Source organism: Ipomoea nil, unplaced genomic scaffold, assembly GCF_001879475.1.
Source record: "Ipomoea nil cultivar Tokyo-kokei standard unplaced genomic scaffold, Asagao_1.1 scaffold1074, whole genome shotgun sequence".
In the NCBI taxonomy this organism is placed as follows: Eukaryota; Viridiplantae; Streptophyta; class Magnoliopsida; order Solanales; family Convolvulaceae; genus Ipomoea; species Ipomoea nil.
This window is the reverse complement of record NW_017617502.1, coordinates 320,228-341,478: the sequence shown is the minus strand read 5'-3', so window position 1 is coordinate 341,478 and position 21,251 is coordinate 320,228. Positions and strand designations below refer to the sequence as shown.

Here is a 21,251-nt window from a genome sequence, read left to right as displayed (position 1 = left end):
ACTTCTCTCATTATCTCTGGTCAGAGAATAATCTCTTCTCTCCCCATTTATTTTCTTATCTTTTCCCTCCTATTTATGTTTGGTTGGAGATGCCCTGAGCATTACTCCTTTTACACACTCTGATTTTCCAGAATACATACCAGAGAAACTGTACTTATGGCTGGTGCTGTATTTGATTTTATTTTTGAAAAGTTCAAGGAGCTAGTTTTCCAAGAAGTTATATTCCTCTGTCAAATCAAGCCTGAGATACAAAGATACATGGACCGGCTAGCAAACTTGAAAGCCTATGCTGAGGATTTGGGTAGGGGGAAACAAGAAAGGGCGTCAGCAAAGATTTGGGTGATTCAACTGAGGAAGAACTCAATTGAACTTGAGGATTTGCTGGAGGAGATCATGGTGGATATGGAGCTTCTTGAGCGCAATACTCCTCCCTGCAATTTCTGTGAAGTCAAGTCCCTCATCGCCACCTTACAGAGCTTCGCTAAGAGGGTGAAGATGCAGATTTGCTTCCATCTGCAGCTAAAAGCCATCGACCAGAAGCTGCGTGATCATGAAGAACAAAAATCAAAGTGCGACATACAACTTAACACAAATGTGGGAGATAATGAGTCATTAGACTGGGACCGTGGATATTCACAGGGGTTTGAAGCAGTGGGGATCGACAATGAGGTCAAAGATATGACAGATCTCATTGTGAATTGTAGAGATTGTAGCATGGTGATTACGATTTGGGGACTTGGCGGTTCAGGGAAGACTACCATGGCGAAGCAAGTCTATGAAAAAGTCAAGGATGATGGTGGGTTTGGCTGTTGTTCATGGGCCGATGTGAACCATTCCTCAGATATTAAATATCTGTTGAAGACAATAATCAATGGGCTGTACAAAAATGATAGAAAAGAGCCTCCTTCAGAGCTCGAGAATGCAGATAGAGATGAGCTTGAACGACAGTACCTCAACTACTTAAAGGGGAAGAGGTATGTTCTATTTTTGGATGATGTTTGGGATCATAATCTCTTGAAAAAACTCAAAATTCAAGGCGGTCATGCATCTTCAATTGTCATCACTAGCCGTCACAGAGAGATAGCTGATGGATCTTTCCTTGCGGGTGGGGTTATACCTCATTATGTTGAGGTGAAGCCATTAGAATTTGATTTGGCATGTAGTCTCTTTTGCAGAGCTGCTTTTCTGGTTAGAGCCAGTACATCTGCTGGAGGTGGAACCTCTTCGGATAGAGCCAGTACATCTGCTGGAGGTGGAGGTGGAACCCCTGCTGCCTGGCCTAATAACACGATTAAAGAGCACGGTGAAGAATTGGTTAGGAAATGCGATGGTTTGCCTATTGCCATCCTAGCTGTTGGTAGGTTGATGTCTAGAAAGGGCGATCATCCAAAAGAATGGAGGGACGCTCTCAAGAATCTGGACACAGAATGTGAAAGCAGTCTAAGTTCTATCAATAGAGCCCTACTGTTGAGCTATGATGAACTGCCGAATCACCTCAAGTATTGTTTCTTATACTGTGCGATTTTCCCCAAAACTTATTACCTCCCTGCCAAAAGCATGATCCACATGTGCGTTGCGGAGGGCTTTGTCATTGAGAAGGATCTTCGTGGAAGAACACTAGAGGACATAGCAAGGGATTACTTCCATCAGCTCAGAAACAGAAGCCTGTTGCAGATTGTTCCCGATGAAATTGATGATGACTTTGATAGAATTGAAATGCATGACCTTTTCCGTGATTTGGCTTGTTTAATGTTTGGCAGGGAAATGTTTGCTGAAATCTTGGATCAGAATAGCATTCGTGATCCGAAGCAAAGGCGTTTGGTAAGCGTGGACAATGTGGCGCCGCCTATAGTTGAACTTGTCAATTGCGAAAATGTTAAGCTACGCACACTCATCATCGGTGGAGTGTCTAATTTCAATCCTCCGTTCCCTCAGCTGCTCCCAATCATTAAGTTATTGAGGGTTTTGGTGTTAGAAGGTTTGTCTGATAGTGTGGAGAGTCTACCTAATGAGGTTGGGGATCTAATTAATCTTAGGTACATCAGTTTGCGAAGAACAGGGATCCGTCAGCTCCCTGATTCCTTGGGAAGATTGCACAATCTACAGACATTGGATGTAGAAGATAATCCACATTTGAAGCGTTTGCCTGAATGCGTGTCAGAGCTTACGAAGCTGAGACACATCTTTGGAACAGAATTAAAAGTGCCAGATAAAGTTTTCACATTTTCTCAACTTCAAACATTATATGGCATAGATGTTACTCCCATTCAAGCAACAGAATTAGTAAACATCAGTGAACAACTCACTAAGTTGAAAGTTGAGTTTACGAAAGCGGAATGCTGGAGTGATATTCGTGCTTCTACACAACAAATGGGAAAGCTTAAGTCTCTAATGATTTGGGCGATGTGCACGGCTGATGATGAGATATTGCAATTCGGTAATTTCTCCCCACCTTCTCAGCTAGAGAAACTGGAGCTTTTTGGGTTTGTTGTATCTGCAAGGTTTACTAGTATTGGTGATGCTGCATACCTTCGCTCAATCAACTTAGAAGTATGTTTTGTAAACATGGATTTCTTCAATTGTTTGGGGGAACTGCCAGTCCTGGAGTTCCTCTCCCTCGGCAGGTATGTTGAAGACACGTTAATTTGCAGTGATAGAAGCTTTCCGAGACTCAAGAAGCTGTGGATATCTTTCAGAATTAGAAAGTGCCATATAGGAGACGGAGCTATGCAACATCTTGAGTCACTAACTTTGAGTGGATGTCAAAATCTAAAAGTGCTTCCAGAAGGGCTGGGTGAACTCATTGATTTGAAATACTTGTGTATAGGAGACCCGACTCAAGAACTTATTGGAAGGATGAGTGAGGGAGGACCAGATCATTGGAAGGTTGAGCATATACCAAGAATTACTTTTGAAAAGCATTATCATTCCAGGGGTTATGGAGAATGAGATGGATGAAGGCTTCTCATGAACAGTGAAGAGCCCGGCTTCTTAGTTCCAAGTTAAAAAAAAATTAATTTGTTTCTATATATGTTTGTTTCAGTTTAATTAGGTTTTGATTTGTTCTTCCATGTCATTTGTTTTTGTTCTTTCTTCGTACATTATTGCAGGTTGATCTTGTGATTGTTTTGGACTTTAATTTGGTGGTTGTTGATCAATTTGAATAATCAATTTTCATCTTTTTAATTTGTACAGCTCTATATATTAGTTAAACGTACGGTAAAATCTTTTTAATTTGTACAGCTCTATATATTAGTTAAACGTACGGTAAATAATTTCAAATGCATCAGTGACTCATACAAAATGGGTGGGATGGGAGGAGTACAAATAAAGTTTGTAATTAATAGTTCTGTTGTGAGGATGAAATTCTTGGTTATTCTTAAAAATTTGTAATAATGCTCAGTCGAGCTCTTGTGCGTTGGTGCAACTGGACAGTCTCTCTGACCTGCATAATGAAAACACCACATATTAATCGTTAGATTGCGTCTGAACCTCTCCGCATTTGTGAGGATTCTTCCATGCCGAACCAACCAACCAAACATGGTTATTTTTGCAAGGACATGCAAACGCCATTGGCGACAACAACCGCTATAGGCTTTTAGGGAGGGCCGCTGTTTTCATGGTATAAGCTGAGATAGCGTTCAATACTGATTTGGCTAAAACTACTCTCCCTGCCAAAGTCAAAGTCTTCGCTTTCCACACTTCCAAGCAGCCAGAAATTCTGTCCAACAAATCCGAATAGGTATTGGAAGTAACTCTGCCATGGAGGGATGGTACTCCCAGATATTTGCCCAGGTCTTTGGTGTTGGTGATATTCAGGCGATTTGCGATCTCATCCGCTAGTTCAGGGCCTATATTCTTTGAGAAGAACACTTGGGATTTGCTCAAATTGATCTTCTGCCCAAACATTCTACAAAACTCTCGACAACCACCTGTACTTGAGCAATCATGGCCTCCGTGAAAAGCACCATATCATCTGCAAAACAAAAATGTGTTAAGATAGGTTCATTAGGCACTAATTTGATGCCTTTCCACTTATTACTGTCTGTCCGTTTTTGAGATAATAAGCTAGTTGAGCCTTTCCGTACAAAGCACGAAAATAGCGGGTGACATTGCATCACCCTGTCTGATGCCCGCGCGGGGTCCAAACTTGATTCACATCTTTACATCTTTAAATTAGATTTGGCCTATTTCATGAACGAGTGCAATATTGGCATCCAAGGAGTATTATTGCGTGGACAGCTGTGTGGCGGTATAAATCACATTCCAAAATAACCTAAAATACATTATTTTAAAGCATAACACATATTATTATAATTCATAAAACATATTATTTTCTTTCAAAAAAAACATATTATTTTAAAACATAAAATATATTATTTTAAAGTATAAAATACATTATTTTAACTCATAAAATGCATTATCTTATTTAGAATGTTCAATATTTTAACACATAAAATACATTATTTTAACACATAAAGTACATTATTCTAACTCATAAAATACATTATCTTACCCCCATAAGGTTTATTATTTTAATACATAAAATACATTATTATAACACATAACGTACATTATTCTAACATATAAACTACATTATTCTCCTCTAAAAAAAAAATAATAAACTACATTATTCTAACTTATAAAATATATTATCTTATTTCAAAAATTTTATTATTTTAACACATAAACGTAGAACCACTATTGTCTAACAATTTTTTTTTTTAATTTTTTTTTTTACATCAAAACGACGTCAATTTAAATCATGATCTACACAATAATTTACGGACATCCGACAATTGGGTTTTGTCTGATACGATGGTACATTAATGCAATAGTTATGATGTCATGGTGCATACGATGCAAAACGACGTCGTTTTGATTAAAAACGCGCGTCCCACTTAAAAAAATCAAATTCGATTCTCGGCAATAACATTATTGTGGATATATAGTTATGAATTTCTGGATATATAGTTATGAATTTATGGATATTTAGTTAATTCATTGTGGATATTTAGTTCATTCATTGTAGATATTTACTTCATTCATTCACTGTGGATATATAGTTATGAATTTCTGGATATATAGTTATGAATTTATAGATATTTAATTCATTCATTGTGGATATTTAGTTCATTCATTGTAGGTATTTACTTCATTCATTCACTGTGGATATTTAGTTCATTCATTGTGGATTTTTACTTCATTCATTCACTGTGGATATATAGTTATGAATTTGTGGATATATAATTATGAATTTATGGATATATAAAAATGCTATTGCCGGAAATCGAACTTGATTTCTTCTTTAAGTGGGACGCGCGTTTTTTAACCAAAACGACGTCGTTTTGCATCGAACGCACCATGCGCATGGTGCATTCGGTTGCACAGCATAATTTGCGACATTAATGGGATCCAACAACTTTGATACGTTTTGTCTGATGGATCCATATTACTTGTACGGATTTATCCCGTATTGTTTGTATATGAGAATTGAAATCCCTAATTCTTTTTTATAATTAAGATGAACATTAAAGTCACATAAGTTTTCTTTATCACTTAAATTTATTTTTATTAATTTATAATCTATTTATGAAAAACTAATTTTTTTTTTTTTTTTGAGAATATGAAAAAATAAATTTTTAGTCTCTCAACTATTCATTATTAGTCACTTTTAAATAAGTTGCAAGTTTAATAGTCCTTAGAGTAAAAAAACTATTAAACTTTTTAAGGATTTTATTGAGTACATCAACATTTTAGTAATTTTTTTCTTATAACCCTCTTCAAATTATGTATTTCATATTTAAAATAGTGAATTTAATTTTAATAGGTTTGTATAGGGGGAAACATGAATGTTGTACTATAATTGAAAAGAGAAAATTTAATGAAGTAGGTTGTCAATTCTTTATTTTGCATATGAAATATCAAAACTAAAGATGCTATAAAGAAGAAAACTAAAAGCAAATTACTAAAACACACATATATTAATTAAGTAAACTTGGCCCTAACATAGTTTAATGGTTATGTTACTCAATTAACTAAAAATGTAACTTATATATATATTTTAAAAAAAATTTGAACATATATTGCAACAACAAAAAGTTAGATATTAAAATAATTAGTAGAGAACAATTGAGAGACTAAAAATAAAAAATTTTCTTTATTGGTTAAAAAATTTGTTTGGTAGGTGCGCAATAGGGTGGATGAGGAAGTTGAAAATCTCCACTTAGTTAGTGGGGCAAGTTAAAAATTTGTTTAGTCATTTTTTTTTAAAATGAGTTCACTTTTTTTTGAAGGAAGTAATTTTCTATCGTAGCCTGCTCCATTTTCGAATGAAGCCATATCAATAGTTATGAGTTCACTTTTTTTTGAAGGAAGTAATTTTCTATCGTAGCCTACTCCATCTTCGAATGAAGCCATATCAATAGTGTAACACTCCACTTTTCTTAAACTTAATTAACAGACTAAACCTTTAAAGATAAACTAAAACAACAGAATAAATTTACTAAAGAACTCAGTAGAGGTGTCACCGTCACAATCACCCTTCACGGTGATTGTACAAGCTAAGGATAACAACTAAAACATAAAAGTCTTACTAAACATCAATCAAACTAGGGGATAAACCCCGGTATCCAGCACCATAAAAAACATAGGGTAGTCATCTACAAGTCTCAAAAGAGTAAATCAACATCAAAAATTTAGACTACAAAAACTAACTAATGCTAGTCTAGTCTAACTCGTACTCTCTCTCACGAACTGGGCCCACCTGAAAGGGGTTAACAAACAACAAGTAGAAAACAAACCCGTTAGCATAAAGCTAAGTATAACTCCACTCAACCCTGTAAAGTACTACAGTATATACTTATGGAAAATATTTGTTTCACATACTAAGATCAAACATTCTCAATCAATCAACAACAGTTTATCATGCTCAACAGGGTTTTTAAATACTTGCAACCTAATCACCAAATAGGCATGCTTTCACGATTATCTAGCTTAACTTCAAGCTCATACTTTCACATACTTAACGTAACCATGATCTCAAGTCTATCTAACAACTCAGTAATAATCTCATGCTAACACATAACCCAACGAGCAATCTTGTGCTATCACATAATCTCAAATCAAGCTCGTACTATCATATACTCATCATGCAATCTCGTGCAATTATATACTCAATATACAATCAATCACATAATCATTATGCAACCTAGTGCAATCATACTCATTATGTATTCTAGTGTAATCATACCATTATGCAATCTCGTGCAATCATACTCATTATGCAATCTCGTGCAGTCATACTCATTATGCAATCTAGTGCAATCATACTCATTATGCAATAAAAATACACATGATGCTTTTAATATAAATATAGATAGATATACATATACACTCTTTTGTAAACGAATACTATTTCATGTGGAGGTTTCTTAGAGTCACAATGACTCGCTTTCTTTCTCTTGAGTCTCTTGACTCGATTGCTTTCTCTTGAGTCTCTTGACTCGATTTCTTTCTCTTGAGTCTCTTGACTCGATTGCTTTCTTAATCATATGCGATGTAGGACTTCTTCATAAGGTGGATAGACCTATCTGGGCTCGGCATCTAGCCAGCCTAATACTCATCTCGTCCGTAGAACCACTCTCTTGGTTCTTTTCTTAAACTCTGTGGAATCAAGTATCGAACTATCAGTGTGCACATCCCCTAACCAGGATTCCAAGTCTGGCGGATAGTTTCCAACCTCGTAACGTGGGAATACGTTGCGTTACATGATATCGGATCGCAATGTCCGTTTCTTGCTTTACTTTCTTTCTTTCACTATTGTCGATTTTTAACCGATCTTTGCTCTTTTCTTCCGAAAGGACATAGTCCTAACGGGCCTCCAAAATACTATTTGCCTCACAATAGATAGCATATATATCTCATGCAACTTCTTTACTTATGCAAACTTATGCACATAACTTCTCAACAATTTCTCAATGCAACAAGAGAATGACTTTCTAAAATAGATATGAGTATTTGAAAATAGTACTTAGGCTCACATTGACCATTTATTCATTTTAAAACATGATATGCTCAAATATGCATTTTACTGTAGAATAAACTTCAATTATCTTTTCACTGTAAATTCTCAACAACTCTATAAACATGCTCATAAATCATAATTTAGCAATTCTTCATTAGCAAACACTTAGCAAGTATTCAACATGCTATTGAACTCAAAATGCTCAACTTAATCTTATTTACTGAAAACATGCTCTGTAAACTGTAATAATCTTGGCAATCATCTCAACAAGTCAATTAGACATCTAGACATGCTTTTCTAGCAAAACTTAACAAATATTGATCATATTCCATTATCTAACATTCATATAATTTTCATGCTTCTCAAATAAATAGCCAAAACAAACACTTAGCATTTTCCTCCACTGTAAACCTTCACAAACAACCTCTGTAACATTCTTCTTCACATTTTCTATCACAAAATACTCAATTCTACTGTAAATTCAATGAAATCAAATTCTAAACGTGCGTCGTGACGGCCACGAGTGTCCAAGCCTCAAGGGCCCGCGAGTCCCGGTCCGAAACGACACGTAGCTGAGCCGCAAGGGCCCGGCCACTGCACAGCTCCTGCTCAACGGGGCTTGAGGAGCCCCGCCGCCTGGAGCTGCCAAGCGGCGGCCTAGGGCCACGGCTCTTGCCTAGAGCCGTGCCCTAGGGCCGCTCCTCCACGGCCCTAGCCAACGGCTCTCTCTTAGGGCCGTTGGCTAGTCCCGCCTCTCATCTGGTGCACACTGTGTTGTGCACCAGTGAGCTTCTTCTTCACCTGTAAGACATTTTCAGGCAGATAACCACTCCCAAAACATCAACAACACATCTAAGCTCAGCAATAACACATTCTACTAGCTCAAACACACATTATTCTAGCATTTCTACTCATGTCTAAGCACAAACAATGACTTCACAGAGTTAAAAATAGATTTGGGAGTCCATGGGGTTATACCTTTGTAGACTTCTTCTCTTGGCTGGGATACCACCTTCTTCCCAAGCTAGCTACACCCTCCTTCACCTCCTAAACATCTCAAACAAATCACACAACCCTCTTACTACTAAGTCCTCAGAGATAGAGAGAATAGAAAGAAAACTGTATGGAAATGAAGGCTAAAACTTGAAGAAACTTACTGTGTTTTCTTCTTGTGATTGCAGAGCTCAAAGATGTGGGAAGCAAAGAGTGGAATCAGGAGAAAATATTGGCTTACTATTCCTTTTATATGGGTGCAAAACCCTAGAAAGATACTCAATGATTGGTTGATGGTAAGGTGGTAATTTGGTGGTTGTTCTACAAGATCAGACAAGGGGGTTTGGAGTGGTGTGTGGTTCACCATGCTTCATGTTCCGGTGTTGAATTCATTTAAAAATGGTTCAAAATATTTTATTCTAACACCGATTTCATTGCAAAAATTTTTATGGAGTGAAAACTGACTATTTTGAAATTTCTTAAAACTGAATTTATAAAATAAATTTTTGGGTTGTCACAAATGGTTTCTGTAAGGAACAAATCCTTAGTTCTTGATGGAAACCAGTTGAAACCAAAAAATTTGGTTTCTGACGGAACCTAGATCTGGGTTTTGGCTTTTGTTTTTTGTTTATTTTATTTTATTTTATTGTTTTTATGAAATCATTTATCATTGTTCTTTGTTTTAAATTTTTTTATAAATAACATTATTTTTAAAAAAATAAAACTAATGTTTAATTATACAATTTTGTTCATTTTCTAAAAAGTAAACCAAACACAAGATAGTTTTCTAAAATGCAACCAAACACTAAAAAGAAAATTATTTTTCAAAATTCATTTTTTCTGGTTTAGTTCACGTTGCAACGGCAAATTATATCGTGCACCGTGGTGCATAATCGATTATGCACCGAGCTTCAAAACTACGTCGTTTTGTTTAATGAAAAAACGACACCTGTTTCGCGCCATTCCTAAAAAAGTAACTCTGTTATCCAATTTCATTTTGTATACACTGCAGTTTCAGTTCAACAGAACTACAGTTTCATTTCGATATAATTACAATTTTATTTTATATACTCAAATATGTGAAAATATTATTTAATTTTATTTTATATACACTATAGTTTCATTAAAACACAACTGCATGATCATTTCGATATAACTACAGTTTCATTGCACAATATACACTCAAATATGTGAAACGTTATTCAGTGCCATTTTATATACAGTTTCATTTCACCACAACTACAGTATCATTTTTATATAACTGCAATTTCATTTGATAATATATAAAATAATACGTGAGACAATGTCGATTAAATACACTGTAATGTCAATTTAGATACACTGTAATTTCAAAAGTAATTAACACATCAAAAAATGCGCGCTCCGCTAAACGGCGTCGTTTTGACCGCGGTGCACATGTACCGCGATCCACGATATAACAACCAATCATTATTGGATGGACCATGGTCCACACAAGTTGTGTGGACCATATTTTTTCTACTGTAAAATAGTGTACATTTAGTACAAAAATAATGTACATTCAGTACAAAAATAATGTACATTATATTCAGGAAATGTACATTATTTTTGTTCTGAGTGTACATTATATTGTATAATGTACATTCAGTACAAAAATAATGTACATTTAATATATTAAAAATGTACATTTTATTATGGTTCACATAACATTGTGTGGACGATGGTCCATACAATAATTTGCCTATAACGACTGCGTTGCAACGTAGACCACAATAATTTGAGCCCATACTGAATGAGCTTTGGGTTTTCAATCTACTACGAAATTCTAGATTTGGAGCCCATTCAATCGGTTCCATAAAACTCGTATCCACTAGACACCGGCAACCGTTGAACCGGTCGCAGTTTTCATCATCGGCAAACACCGGAGAGTCGAGGAGGCGGAGTATGGCGTCGGGATGGGGGATAACGGGAAACAAAGGCCGCTGCTATGATTTCTGGATGGACTTCAGTGAGTGCATGTCTCGTTGCCGAGAGCCCAAGGACTGCTCTCTTCTCAGAGAAGATTACCTGGAGTGCCTCCACCACTCCAAAGAGGTCCATCCTAAACTTCTCTATGCCTCATCTTTCAATTTCCTATATAATTTTGTATTTTACGGATTATTTTTCGGTTAGGTAACTCGAATTACAGTTCTTTGATTTCTAGTTTTCCCTGACCCAAATCAGTCCAGGTGATCTAGGGGTTTGAAATGAAATTAAATGCCTTTAAAAATAAAATAAAATAGTATAGAGCTTTGGATTTAGGGATCGGTATACGGAGTTTTGATAGTCAATGTTACGGTTCTTTAGATTAGATTCCGCAAATTTGTTGTCCGGTTTCTTCCATAGTTGATATTGTTATCAGATAAATTAATCACTGTTGCAAAAATTGTTGATATTGTTATCAGATAAATTAATCACTTTTGCAAAAACCGCGCCCTAGTCGCCCGGCATCCCAGGCCCCCTAGGGGGCCTAGTGATTTTTTCAACATTGAAATTAATGCAGGCGGTTTGTTTTCTGCAGATTAGGAATTTTATTTATTTATTTATTTATTTTTCCTGAGCTTTCGTATAGGGGGAGTAGTTATACCTCATTGCTAGTAAGTTAAGAGTCTTTAAACTCTTATTGAAGGTTCTATTTCAAATGTGAAGGCCCATCCCTCTGCATAAGAACATCATATATTTGATGGCGGATTGATGATTATATATCGAGGCTTAAGTGTAAGGGATTAGTAGCCTCCCTTGAGTGAATTCAACATTGCATATTCTCTTTGACTGTCTGAATGTGTTGGTGCGGCATTACAAACAACCAAATGCTGGAAGTGAGTAATTATGTCACAAATGTTATGTCATGTCCTTGGGTCCTCTTTATTTGCTTATCTAAAAGATTTGTTCCATGAGACATATTGCACACCTCATCACAAATTTGTGCTTATAAAGAGTCTGGGAAGAAAAGTAGTTCTATCAGGTGAAAGGATGCCTTTGCACCTTGGAGCAATGAGAACGATGGAGATGTCCTAGGGTTTTTGAATTTTTTGTGTCAACTGAATGCATCAATAATTCTCAATCTTGAAGTGAGAAATTTCAATGAGGGGAGTTCAAGGTGGGTGAGAAAGAAAGATGTTCATAAATATATGATCTACAAGAACACCCTCCTGGAAAGAAAAGACCTTTATAAGATTGTGAAATATCTAAGTGAAATAATTATAGAGTGTGTCTAATAATTATGAAGAACAAGAAAACAAGAAGCCTGGCTAAACTGTGATTTCTTCAACGTCCAAACAATGCCCTCAAGGTCCCCCAGGGAATTTCTGAAATGTATAATAATAGAATAGAAGAGCTTGAGATGGCATCTGTTACTAATAATCTAATATAAGCCCTGCATTCCACTATGGAAAAATGGAATTGGTACTATCCTTCAATGAATCTTCTCCTTGTTGGGCTGCTTCATCTATTTCCCCCTAAAAGTGACATGTGTTCATCCTACTGAGAGTTAGCAAGCATGCAAGATTTTTCCATTTACCTTTAGCAAGGGAAACCAAATTTATCCTGGCCAAGGGTCAACATTGGTGGGCTGTGGGCTGTGGGCAGTAGTAAATCTTTAGCTAATGAAATTGAGCTTTAGAGTTGGATGTTGAAATGTGACTGCCATATTGTGGCAAAGAGTAGTCTTGATTGTTGGTCTCCCTCCATCTATGGGCCTTTTCAGTGTTCAAATTGATTGGAGAGCAATGTCGTGGCCTAAAAGAAGCTGACTTTAGGGATACTCAAATTTTTCTGATGGTGATGCTGGTGGACAAAGTAGGTATTATTGTCCATGTTTTATCTATGTTCAAGAGAACAGGTTTACTTCAAAATTCAACGGATTAAAGGAAAACAATCTGTAGTTTTGCTCAATCCTAGGATTTTATCGATCAAGGATTGCTGGCCTATTAGCTTGATTTGAAGTGTTTACAAACTCATTTCCAAGCTTCTAGCATTGTGACTGAAGGTTTGCATCCTCTCTCTAGCCTTGGAGCAGCAAAATGCTTTTATTCATTTAAGGAATAAATGCAGATTGTTAAGATCTCCCTACTTGCCAAAAAGAGAAATCCGAGGGGTGATTTGCAAATTACTCATTTAAAAAGCCTTCAACCATGTTAATGGAATTTCTGTTTGAACTGATGTAGAGGATGAAGTTTGGAAGGAATTGGCTTCAGACATGTATTTCTACTGTGAAATTCTCAATCCTCAGAAATGAAAGTACCTCAGGCCTTTTTTTTAGCACTACATGAGGGCTAAGACAAGCTGACCCTTTATCTCCCCTTCACTTTATTCTTGTTATATGGAAGGCCTCAATAAACTGATTGCTTGATCTCAGTCTGGAGGTTTTCTCTATGGTCTTTAGATTTCCTTCCCCCACTTGCACCTGTATTGGCTAGTCACTGTTTGTGGATGACTCAATCCTGTTTTGTGATCCAAATATTTCCAACATTTGGCACTTGAAAGTTGAAACTGTTGCATTTGCTCTTCCATCTGATTTTGAGACTAAAATAAACCGCCAGTCTCCAGAAAGTATTGGGTATACTGAACCTTCAGATTCTTGCAGATACACTTGGATGCAAAATTGGGTCCTTAACATCTACTTATTTGGATTTGCGTTTGGAACCTGCTTTAAATATGTTATGAGTTGGTACCCAGTCATAGAAAACGCTATCTACCTGGAAAAGGTATTGGCCCTGTTTGGTAAATGACTGTTAGCTGATAGCTGTTAGTTGTTAGCTGATTGGGTCAATTAGAGGGTATAACTAGTTGATAACATTAGCTAATTATAGAAATGTGTTTGGTAAATTAGTTGTTAGCTGATAGCTGTTTGGTATAATTTCTTTTCTCAAAAAGCTAATTGAAAAAGTTGCTTTGAGCAGCTTTTTGAATTTTAGCATTTGGAGTTACAAAAAGCTAATTAACCAAACACTTATATTGATTTTTTAACCAAGTTAAACAATTAATAGTGGTTAAATAAGCCAAAATTGGCTGATAAGCTAACTATTTTACCAAACAGGGAATATCTTTCGAAATGTGGAAGTTTGACACCAACCAATGCATTTCTTAGAGGCATATAAACCTATCTTATGTCCCATTTTGAAATCCTGGTGTCTGTTGCAAATGTTGCAAAAGACTGGAGAAATTCCAGTGCCATTGCCTGTGGGGTTGGGAGAAAGAAAAGTTCCCTTGCCATCAGGAACTTCAACCCCCCCACACCCCCCCCCCACCCCCCCACCCACTCACTCATGGTGGTCTAGATATAAAAAATCTGTAGCTCTTCCATAAAGCTCTTCTAGATAAATGGTTGTGGGGATTCTCAAGAGAGGGGAAGCATTGGCAGGGAGTTATTGTAGCTAGATATGGAAAATTTGATGGTGGGCGGTTATCTAAGAACCACTTTGGTGCCCTAGCCCTATGAAGACAAAACTACTTTACCAAGAACATTTGTTTTGATAATGATCCAGTATTGCCAAGTCCATGCACAAATAGCGGGTACTTTGTTTCTTTGGCACAAGGCAGCAAACGGGTTATGATCAAATCCCCCCTTCGTATGATATATCTCCTGTAACAGTTGCCCTTCTTGTGGCTTCCAGAACAAATAGAAAATATGAGATCTCTTCACATGGAAAAAATTTCAGATTATCTTGATTCTCAAGTCGTGTAAAAAGATTTGACTGGGAAGATCTTTCTAGTTTCTACTGGATTTCATCCATATCATTGTCTTCCACCCCTGCATCTCTACTGTCATGCTGAAATTTAGAAAATCATTAATTTCCTGGTCATCAAGGTGCCTTCTAAGTCTAATCCTCCAAAGAACTTTCCCGTTGGACGAGAGGTACAAGGACACTTCTGTTGCAGCTTGGTATTGAAAGATCAGGAAAGTACACTTAAAAGGAAGGCCGAAGGCCACTACACCAAGAACCATCCCAACAATTTAAGGTTAATTGCACTTTTAGTCCCTAAGATAAGCAAGACCAGAAATTAGTTCCTTAGTAACAGAGTTGAGCCAATATCACCCCTAATTGTGCAGTTATGCACCAAGGTGGTGGTTTGAGGACCTGATGTATAGGATTTTGTTAAATTGTCACAAGTGTGTTTGATATGTTCTAGGTACCCATGTTACCACTACTTTAATTTTCGACATAGATGATTAGAACATGGTTTAAAACAGTACTAATGACTGCTGTGATGGGAGGGATCAAAATAGCCATCTTGGTGCAAAATTGGTTGGTGATTTTGGCACACCTGTTTAGGGACACTATTTTTTACCATTCTTACCTATCTAACTATCTTAGTGGCCAAAAGTGCTAAAAACCCTAAAAAATAATTTTGTGCTCATTCCCACCTATGAAACCTAACAAAAAGTTGAACATAAGGCACTGAAGCCCATGAAAGCTTTCTCGTAAAAGACATTTATTGTTGTCTAGCAATGCCTATCCAAAGAATCAACCAAAGAAGGACAGTGTTAGGGATTTGCCCTTTTGACCAAAAGGGTGCACAAAAATCAGCTTTCTCTTCAGTTTGATATAATTCTCCGATTAAAACAAATGTTTAGAAAATAAATATATTTGTGCTTTTCCTGCTTAATGTCTTCCTATTTTTGGTACTTATCAGGGGAAGAAAATCATAATACTTTTGTGAATTTGGATTAGTTTATCTGGGGATGGGATTTGGGGTGGGTGCATTGTTTTCACATCCGCCTTTGTGCAATTTAACATGCATACCCATTATACAGTATTAAATTTAAATTTATTGATACATCTTTAAGCCCACATCTGAAAAAAAAACCTTTGCTTTTATTGAATTATTATTATTATTATTATTATTATTATTATTATTATTATTATTATTATTATTATTATTATTATTATTTCGTTTCACTAACAAGGGTTGTTCTCTTCAATGCAGTACCAGCGCAGGAATCGGATCTACAAGGAAGAGCAGCGTCAACTAAGAGCGGCTGTGCATAATGAAAAGGAAGGTGGCCATGGTGATGGGGGAACACATCACTGAGTTAATTTTTTCCTTTTTTTTTTGGCAGTTTTTATGACCATATGCATTTCGAGTTCTTTGAAAATAAAGAATTAATCATCTGTATTTCTGTGTGAACCGGAACCCTTCTTGTATTCATTGGTAACAAGGAATGATGACATCATTGTCTGCGGCATACTGTGTGGCAGTGATCTTCTGTTTTTACCTTCTCATCTAAATCAATGATGATCGTGTTTTTCAGCAATCTTCTTATACATACTCATCTCATTTAAGAAGTGATTCTTCTTGTGTGGCAGTGATTCTTCCTACTTGATCCCAAGTATGGCATCCTAAGGGTGCACTTCACTCCCTTGTTACATTTTTGAGAATTTAATAATGTTTAAAATTTCGGGGAATGAGGCATTTTAAAATATAGACAAAATTATGTTTGAAAATTTCACATTTTCGAAAATTAAATTAGGACATATAACATTCTTTTCAGTACGTAATATATAAAATTTTAACATAATTTAAATGAAATATACTTTAAAGAGTTATATGGGTATTAAAATTCAATCCGGTTAGATGCTATCACGACAATGTTTAATATATATTGGAAAGAGACAAGTAATTTTACTAATTTATTAAGTACTATATTAAGAATAAATTTAGAGTGATAGATGTCTTTTGGTAATTTTTCTTAAACCATGCAGACTAGTGAATATTGGGTTACGTTGCTGCTTATAGGGTGGTTGGGATAGAAAGTGTTGGGGAATGGTATTACAAATCCTGCAAGTCTGCAAGATGTCACAAAAATTGGTTCCAAAAGATGGTTTGATGTACTGTTTTAAGTGTGGAAGATATTGGCAAGAAGGCTCACTTAGATACAGGTTGGTGGTGCTTGCTGTTAACAAAACTGAAAGAAAAAAAAAACAAAAGAGTGTTTGGTAAATAGCTGTTAGCTGATTGAGTTAGTGGTTTGATTAGTTGATAACATTAGCTGATTGTAGAAAAGTGTTTGGTAAATTAGCTGTTAGCTTATTACATGCAGAATAACTTTTTCAAAAAGCTGTTTTGAGCAGTTTTTTGAATTTTAGCATTTTGGAGCAATAACCTATTACAAAAAGCTAATTAATCAAACATTCATATTGATTGTTTAACCAAGTCAAATAGTTAATAATGGTCAAATAAGCTAACTATGTTACCAAACAGGGCCAAAGGCGGTACTACACTATCCCATTTCATGTTATTTACTTTTTAAAAATATGTGATGTTTAGTTATTTTATAATATACGGAGTAGAATTTATATTTTGAATTAAGAGGATTTTGAAATTCCAAGAGAGCTGGCATCACTGTGCAATATGTGTGTCGTGTTTAATATAATCTCAACAAGGCAAGAGCAATTGGACAACTACAGCTCTGATCTGCTTTCACTGTTATGGGGAGTGTCAACATTAAGCCTGAAGTGATATTCACAAGGTGATCAAGTGATAGACCTTATGTCAAATGTTGAGTATATCTCATATAAGAAATATATAGGAATGGAGCAAGTTAGGTCATCAAGACTCATACAATATGTGTATTTAAATATTTATACATGTATGCTTGTAACCGGAGGTTTTATTATCACCATCACAATTAATAAAGAATAACTTCACTATCGTAGACGTAGACACATTGTCGAACCATGTAAATCTTGTATTCTTTACTTTATGCTATTCTTATATTTCTTGTTCATGTTAATCTCAACATTAAGGATGTTGGGTGATGGCACGATGACCTGGAATCCGACCATCACATAACTCCGCCACTGCCTCCATGTTACTATGTATATAACTCTTTCTTTCTCACATTATCACATAACCAACCCAACATTTCTTCCTCACATAACCAACATGAAAGACACTTGGTTAAAAGCTTGTCAATACTTTCTCAATGAAATTCGTGTTGTTGTTGACATTATAATGTCAGTAAACCCCACAAATTCCAACAACATTTATGGTGTGGTTTTCAATTTGACCAAGACTTGGATTGCACTTTTCTTCACCACCACAACTATAAAACTCCCACTCATGGGAGTAAGTTGCAGCCTTCCCCTGGTGGAACTCTTGTGCATTGCTAATGGTTTCTTAGGCTGCGGTTTTGGTTTATTTGGCTAAACCCAGATCAAGTTTCATATTCCAAGCTTTTGCTTAGGAATTTCTGATGCTTGTTTCTTGACTGGATTGCAGGATGTATTAAGATTGTTAACTGAAAATGCTGAAGTTGACCCCAACCAGAATGACCCTCCGCCTCCTCCACCTTCGCCTCCGCCTAGACACTCTGCCTGGAAACATGACAATGAGTAATATAGGAGATAAACACATTCCCATGTAAATAATATTGGTGAAGAGGATAATGAGAAACGGCAATGCAAAGTAAATTTTTGGAAACATGGCAACGAGTAATAAAGGACATACCTAGCAGAAGATCAGAGGGAAGATAGAACACCTTCCCAAGAAAAAAAATAAAATCAGTAGCATGCATGCACTCAAAAAAGAAGACAAGCTAGCTAAGAGCATAAAATAGTTTGAAAGTTTGAAAGGGAAGTCACAAAGATCAAATCCACAGTACAATATAATTTGTCACTTTTGTGAAACTAACGGAAAAAGGAAACATGCAGACTCCTTTAATTAATTTGGAGTACTACTACTACCTACAACATACCATACTCCTCACACTCAAGGTCAGTTTCTCCATGTTAAATAAGGGTGGCGAGGGGAAGCAACTGCCTCCGTGTTACTATATATATAATTCTTTCTTTCTCACATTATCACATAATCAACCCAACATTTCTTCCTCACATAACCAACATGAAAGACACTTGGTTAAAATCTTGTCAATGCTTTTTCAATGGAATTTGTGTTGTTGACATTCTAATGTTAGTAAACCCTACAAATTCCAACAACATTTATGGTGTGGTTTTCAATTTGACCATGACTTGGATTGCACTTTTCTTCACCACCACAACTATAAAACTCCCACTCATGGGAGCAAGTTGCAGCCTTCCCCTGGTGGAACTCTTGTGCATTGCTAATGGTTTCTTAGGTTGGGGTTTTGGTTTTTTTGGCCAAACCCAAATCAAGTTTCATATTCTAAGCTTTTGCTTAAGAATTTCTGATGCTTGTTTCTTGACTGGATTGCAGGAGCTATTAAGAATGTTTACTGAAAATGTTGAAGCTAACCCCAACTAGAACCACCCTCCGTCTCCTCCGCCTATAGTTTCTCGGCATGGACGTGGTTTTGGCTGCTAAATCCTTTTATGAAATGCCCCTATTTTTTTTTATCCTGACCTATTTTTGAGTGTTGTAATGTTTTGATGGATAAGCATTTATGGGTAATGAGCCCATGATTTTTATTTTTTTTTTATCAATATTTTTTTTGGTTCTTTTGGTACGTGGTCTAATCTGTTCAAAACTTATTTTGCTTAGGTTTATGTTTATTAATGGAAGGCATTTGGATTTTCTCAATCTTCTCCATGAAATTGGTATACTTGAAAAGGATAATGACAAATGACAATGCCAAGTAAATTTTTGGAAACATGACAATGAGTAATATAGGACATACCTAGCAGAAGATCAGAGGGAAGATAGAACACCTTCCCGTGTAAATAATATTGGTGAAGAGGATAATGAGAAAGGGCAATTCCAAGTAAATATTTGGAAACATGACAATGAGTAATATAGGACATACCTAGCAGAAGATCAGAGGGAAGATAGAGCACCTTCCCAAGAAAAAAAAAATAAAATCAGTAACATGCATGCACTCAAAAAAGAAGACAAGCTAGCTAAGAGCATAAAATAGTCTGAAAGGGAAGTTACAAAGATCAAATTCACAGTATAATATAATTTGCTACTTTTGTGAAACTAACAGAAAAGGGAAACATACAGACTCCTTTAATTAATTTGGAGTACTACTACTACCTACAACCTACCATACTCCTCACACTCAAGGCTAGTTTCTCCATGTTAAATAAGGGTGGCGATGGGAAGCAACTGCCTCCGTGTTACTATATATATAACTCTTTCTTTCTCACATTATCACATAATCAACCCAACATTTCTTCCTCACATAACCAACAAGAAAGACACTTGGTTAAAAGCTTGTCAATGCTTTTTCAATGGAATTTGTGTTGTTGTTGACATTCTAATGTTAGTAAACCCCACAAATTCCAACAACATTTATGGTGTGGTTTTCAATTTGACCATGACTTGGATTGCACTTTTCTTCACCACCACAACTATAAAACTCCCACTCATGGGAGCAGGTGGAACTCTTGTGCTTTGCTAATGGTTTCTTAGGCTGCGGTTTTGGTTTTTTTCGCCAAACCCAAATCAAGTTTCATATTCCAAGCTTTTGCTTAGGAATTTCTGATGCTTGTTTCTTGACGGTATTGCAGGAGCTATTAAGAATGTTTACTGAAAATGTTGAAGCTAACACCAACCAGAACGGCCCTCCGCCTCCGTCTCCGCCTAGACGCTCTGCTCATGTTCCGGTAGTTTCTCAGCATGGACGTGGTTTTGGCCGCTACTGCTAAATCCTTTTATGAAATGCCCCTATTTTTATTACCCTGACCTATTTTTGTGTGTTGTAATGTTTCGATGGATTAGCATTTAAAGGGTAATGAGCCTATGTTTTTTTTATCAATATTTTTTTGTTATATTGGTATGGGATCTAATCTGTGTAAATCTTTATGTTGCTTAGGTTTATGTTTATTGTTGGAAGGCATTTGGATTTCTTCAATCTTCTCCATGAAATTGGTATATTGGTGAAGCCGATAATTTGAAAGGTATTGGTGAAGCTGATAATTTGAAAGGTCAATGCCAATTAAATTTTTTGGAAACATGACAATGAGTAATATAGGACATACCTAGCAGAAGATCAGAGGGAAAATAAAACACCTTCCCATGTAAATAATATTGGTGAAGAGGATAATGAGAAAGGGCAATGCCAAGTAAATTTTTGGAAACATGGCAATGTGTAATATAGGACATACGTGTTGAGCATATAACCATTAATGTGCAATCCAATTATCAGCTTAGGCTTTTAGTTGAGATGGAGCACATGCTCTAATTTGGTATCAGAGCCAGCACATGCTTTAATTTGGTATCAGAGCCAGACCAAAGGTCATGGGTTCGAATCTCTATGTGAGCACGCTTTAATAGAGCCAGACCAAAGGTT

The 21,251-nt window shown here is 36.1% G+C and overlaps 2 protein-coding genes across 4 annotated transcripts; both read left to right on the top strand.

The window, feature by feature from the left end:
- Positions 1–27: 27 nt before the first annotated feature.
- LOC109182533 (putative disease resistance protein At1g50180) lies at positions 28–3,184 on the top strand. Of its 3 annotated transcripts, none has more exons than XM_019332672.1 (2): positions 28–1,213; positions 1,259–3,184. In XM_019332672.1, exons 1-2 carry the CDS (start codon positions 157–159, stop codon positions 2,947–2,949), a joined length of 2,748 nt encoding a protein of 915 aa, XP_019188217.1. In that variant the 5' UTR covers positions 28–156; the 3' UTR covers positions 2,950–3,184. The 3 variants fall into 3 exon arrangements, with proteins under 3 accessions (XP_019188217.1, XP_019188216.1, XP_019188218.1); XM_019332671.1 differs by having other exon boundaries at positions 28–1,220; positions 1,266–3,184; XM_019332673.1 differs by having other exon boundaries at positions 28–1,224; positions 1,273–3,184.
- Positions 3,185–10,782: 7,598 nt separating this feature from the next.
- On the top strand, positions 10,783–16,303 carry LOC109182518 (NADH dehydrogenase [ubiquinone] iron-sulfur protein 5-B). The gene is made up of 2 exons (XM_019332649.1): positions 10,783–11,092; positions 15,968–16,303. The coding sequence occupies exons 1-2, from the start codon at positions 10,943–10,945 to the stop codon at positions 16,070–16,072; spliced, it is 255 nt and encodes an 84-aa protein (XP_019188194.1). The 5' UTR covers positions 10,783–10,942; the 3' UTR covers positions 16,073–16,303.
- The last annotated feature ends 4,948 nt before the right edge of the window (positions 16,304–21,251 follow it).

What these genes read in the sequence shown, in the direction of transcription:
- LOC109182518 (XM_019332649.1), top strand. Translation starts at nt 10,943, where the DNA reads ATGGCGTCGGGATGGGGGATAACGGGAAACAAAGGCCGCTGCTATGAT. An exon ending in GCCTCCACCACTCCAAAGAG is followed by an intron (nt 11,093 to 15,967) that starts GTCCATCCTAAA and finishes TCTTCAATGCAG; the next exon opens with TACCAGCGCAGGAATCGGAT.
- LOC109182533 (XM_019332672.1), top strand. Translation starts at nt 157, where the DNA reads ATGGCTGGTGCTGTATTTGATTTTATTTTTGAAAAGTTCAAGGAGCTA. An exon ending in AGCCAGTACATCTGCTGGAG is followed by an intron (nt 1,214 to 1,258) that starts GTGGAACCTCTT and finishes CTGGAGGTGGAG; the next exon opens with GTGGAACCCCTGCTGCCTGG.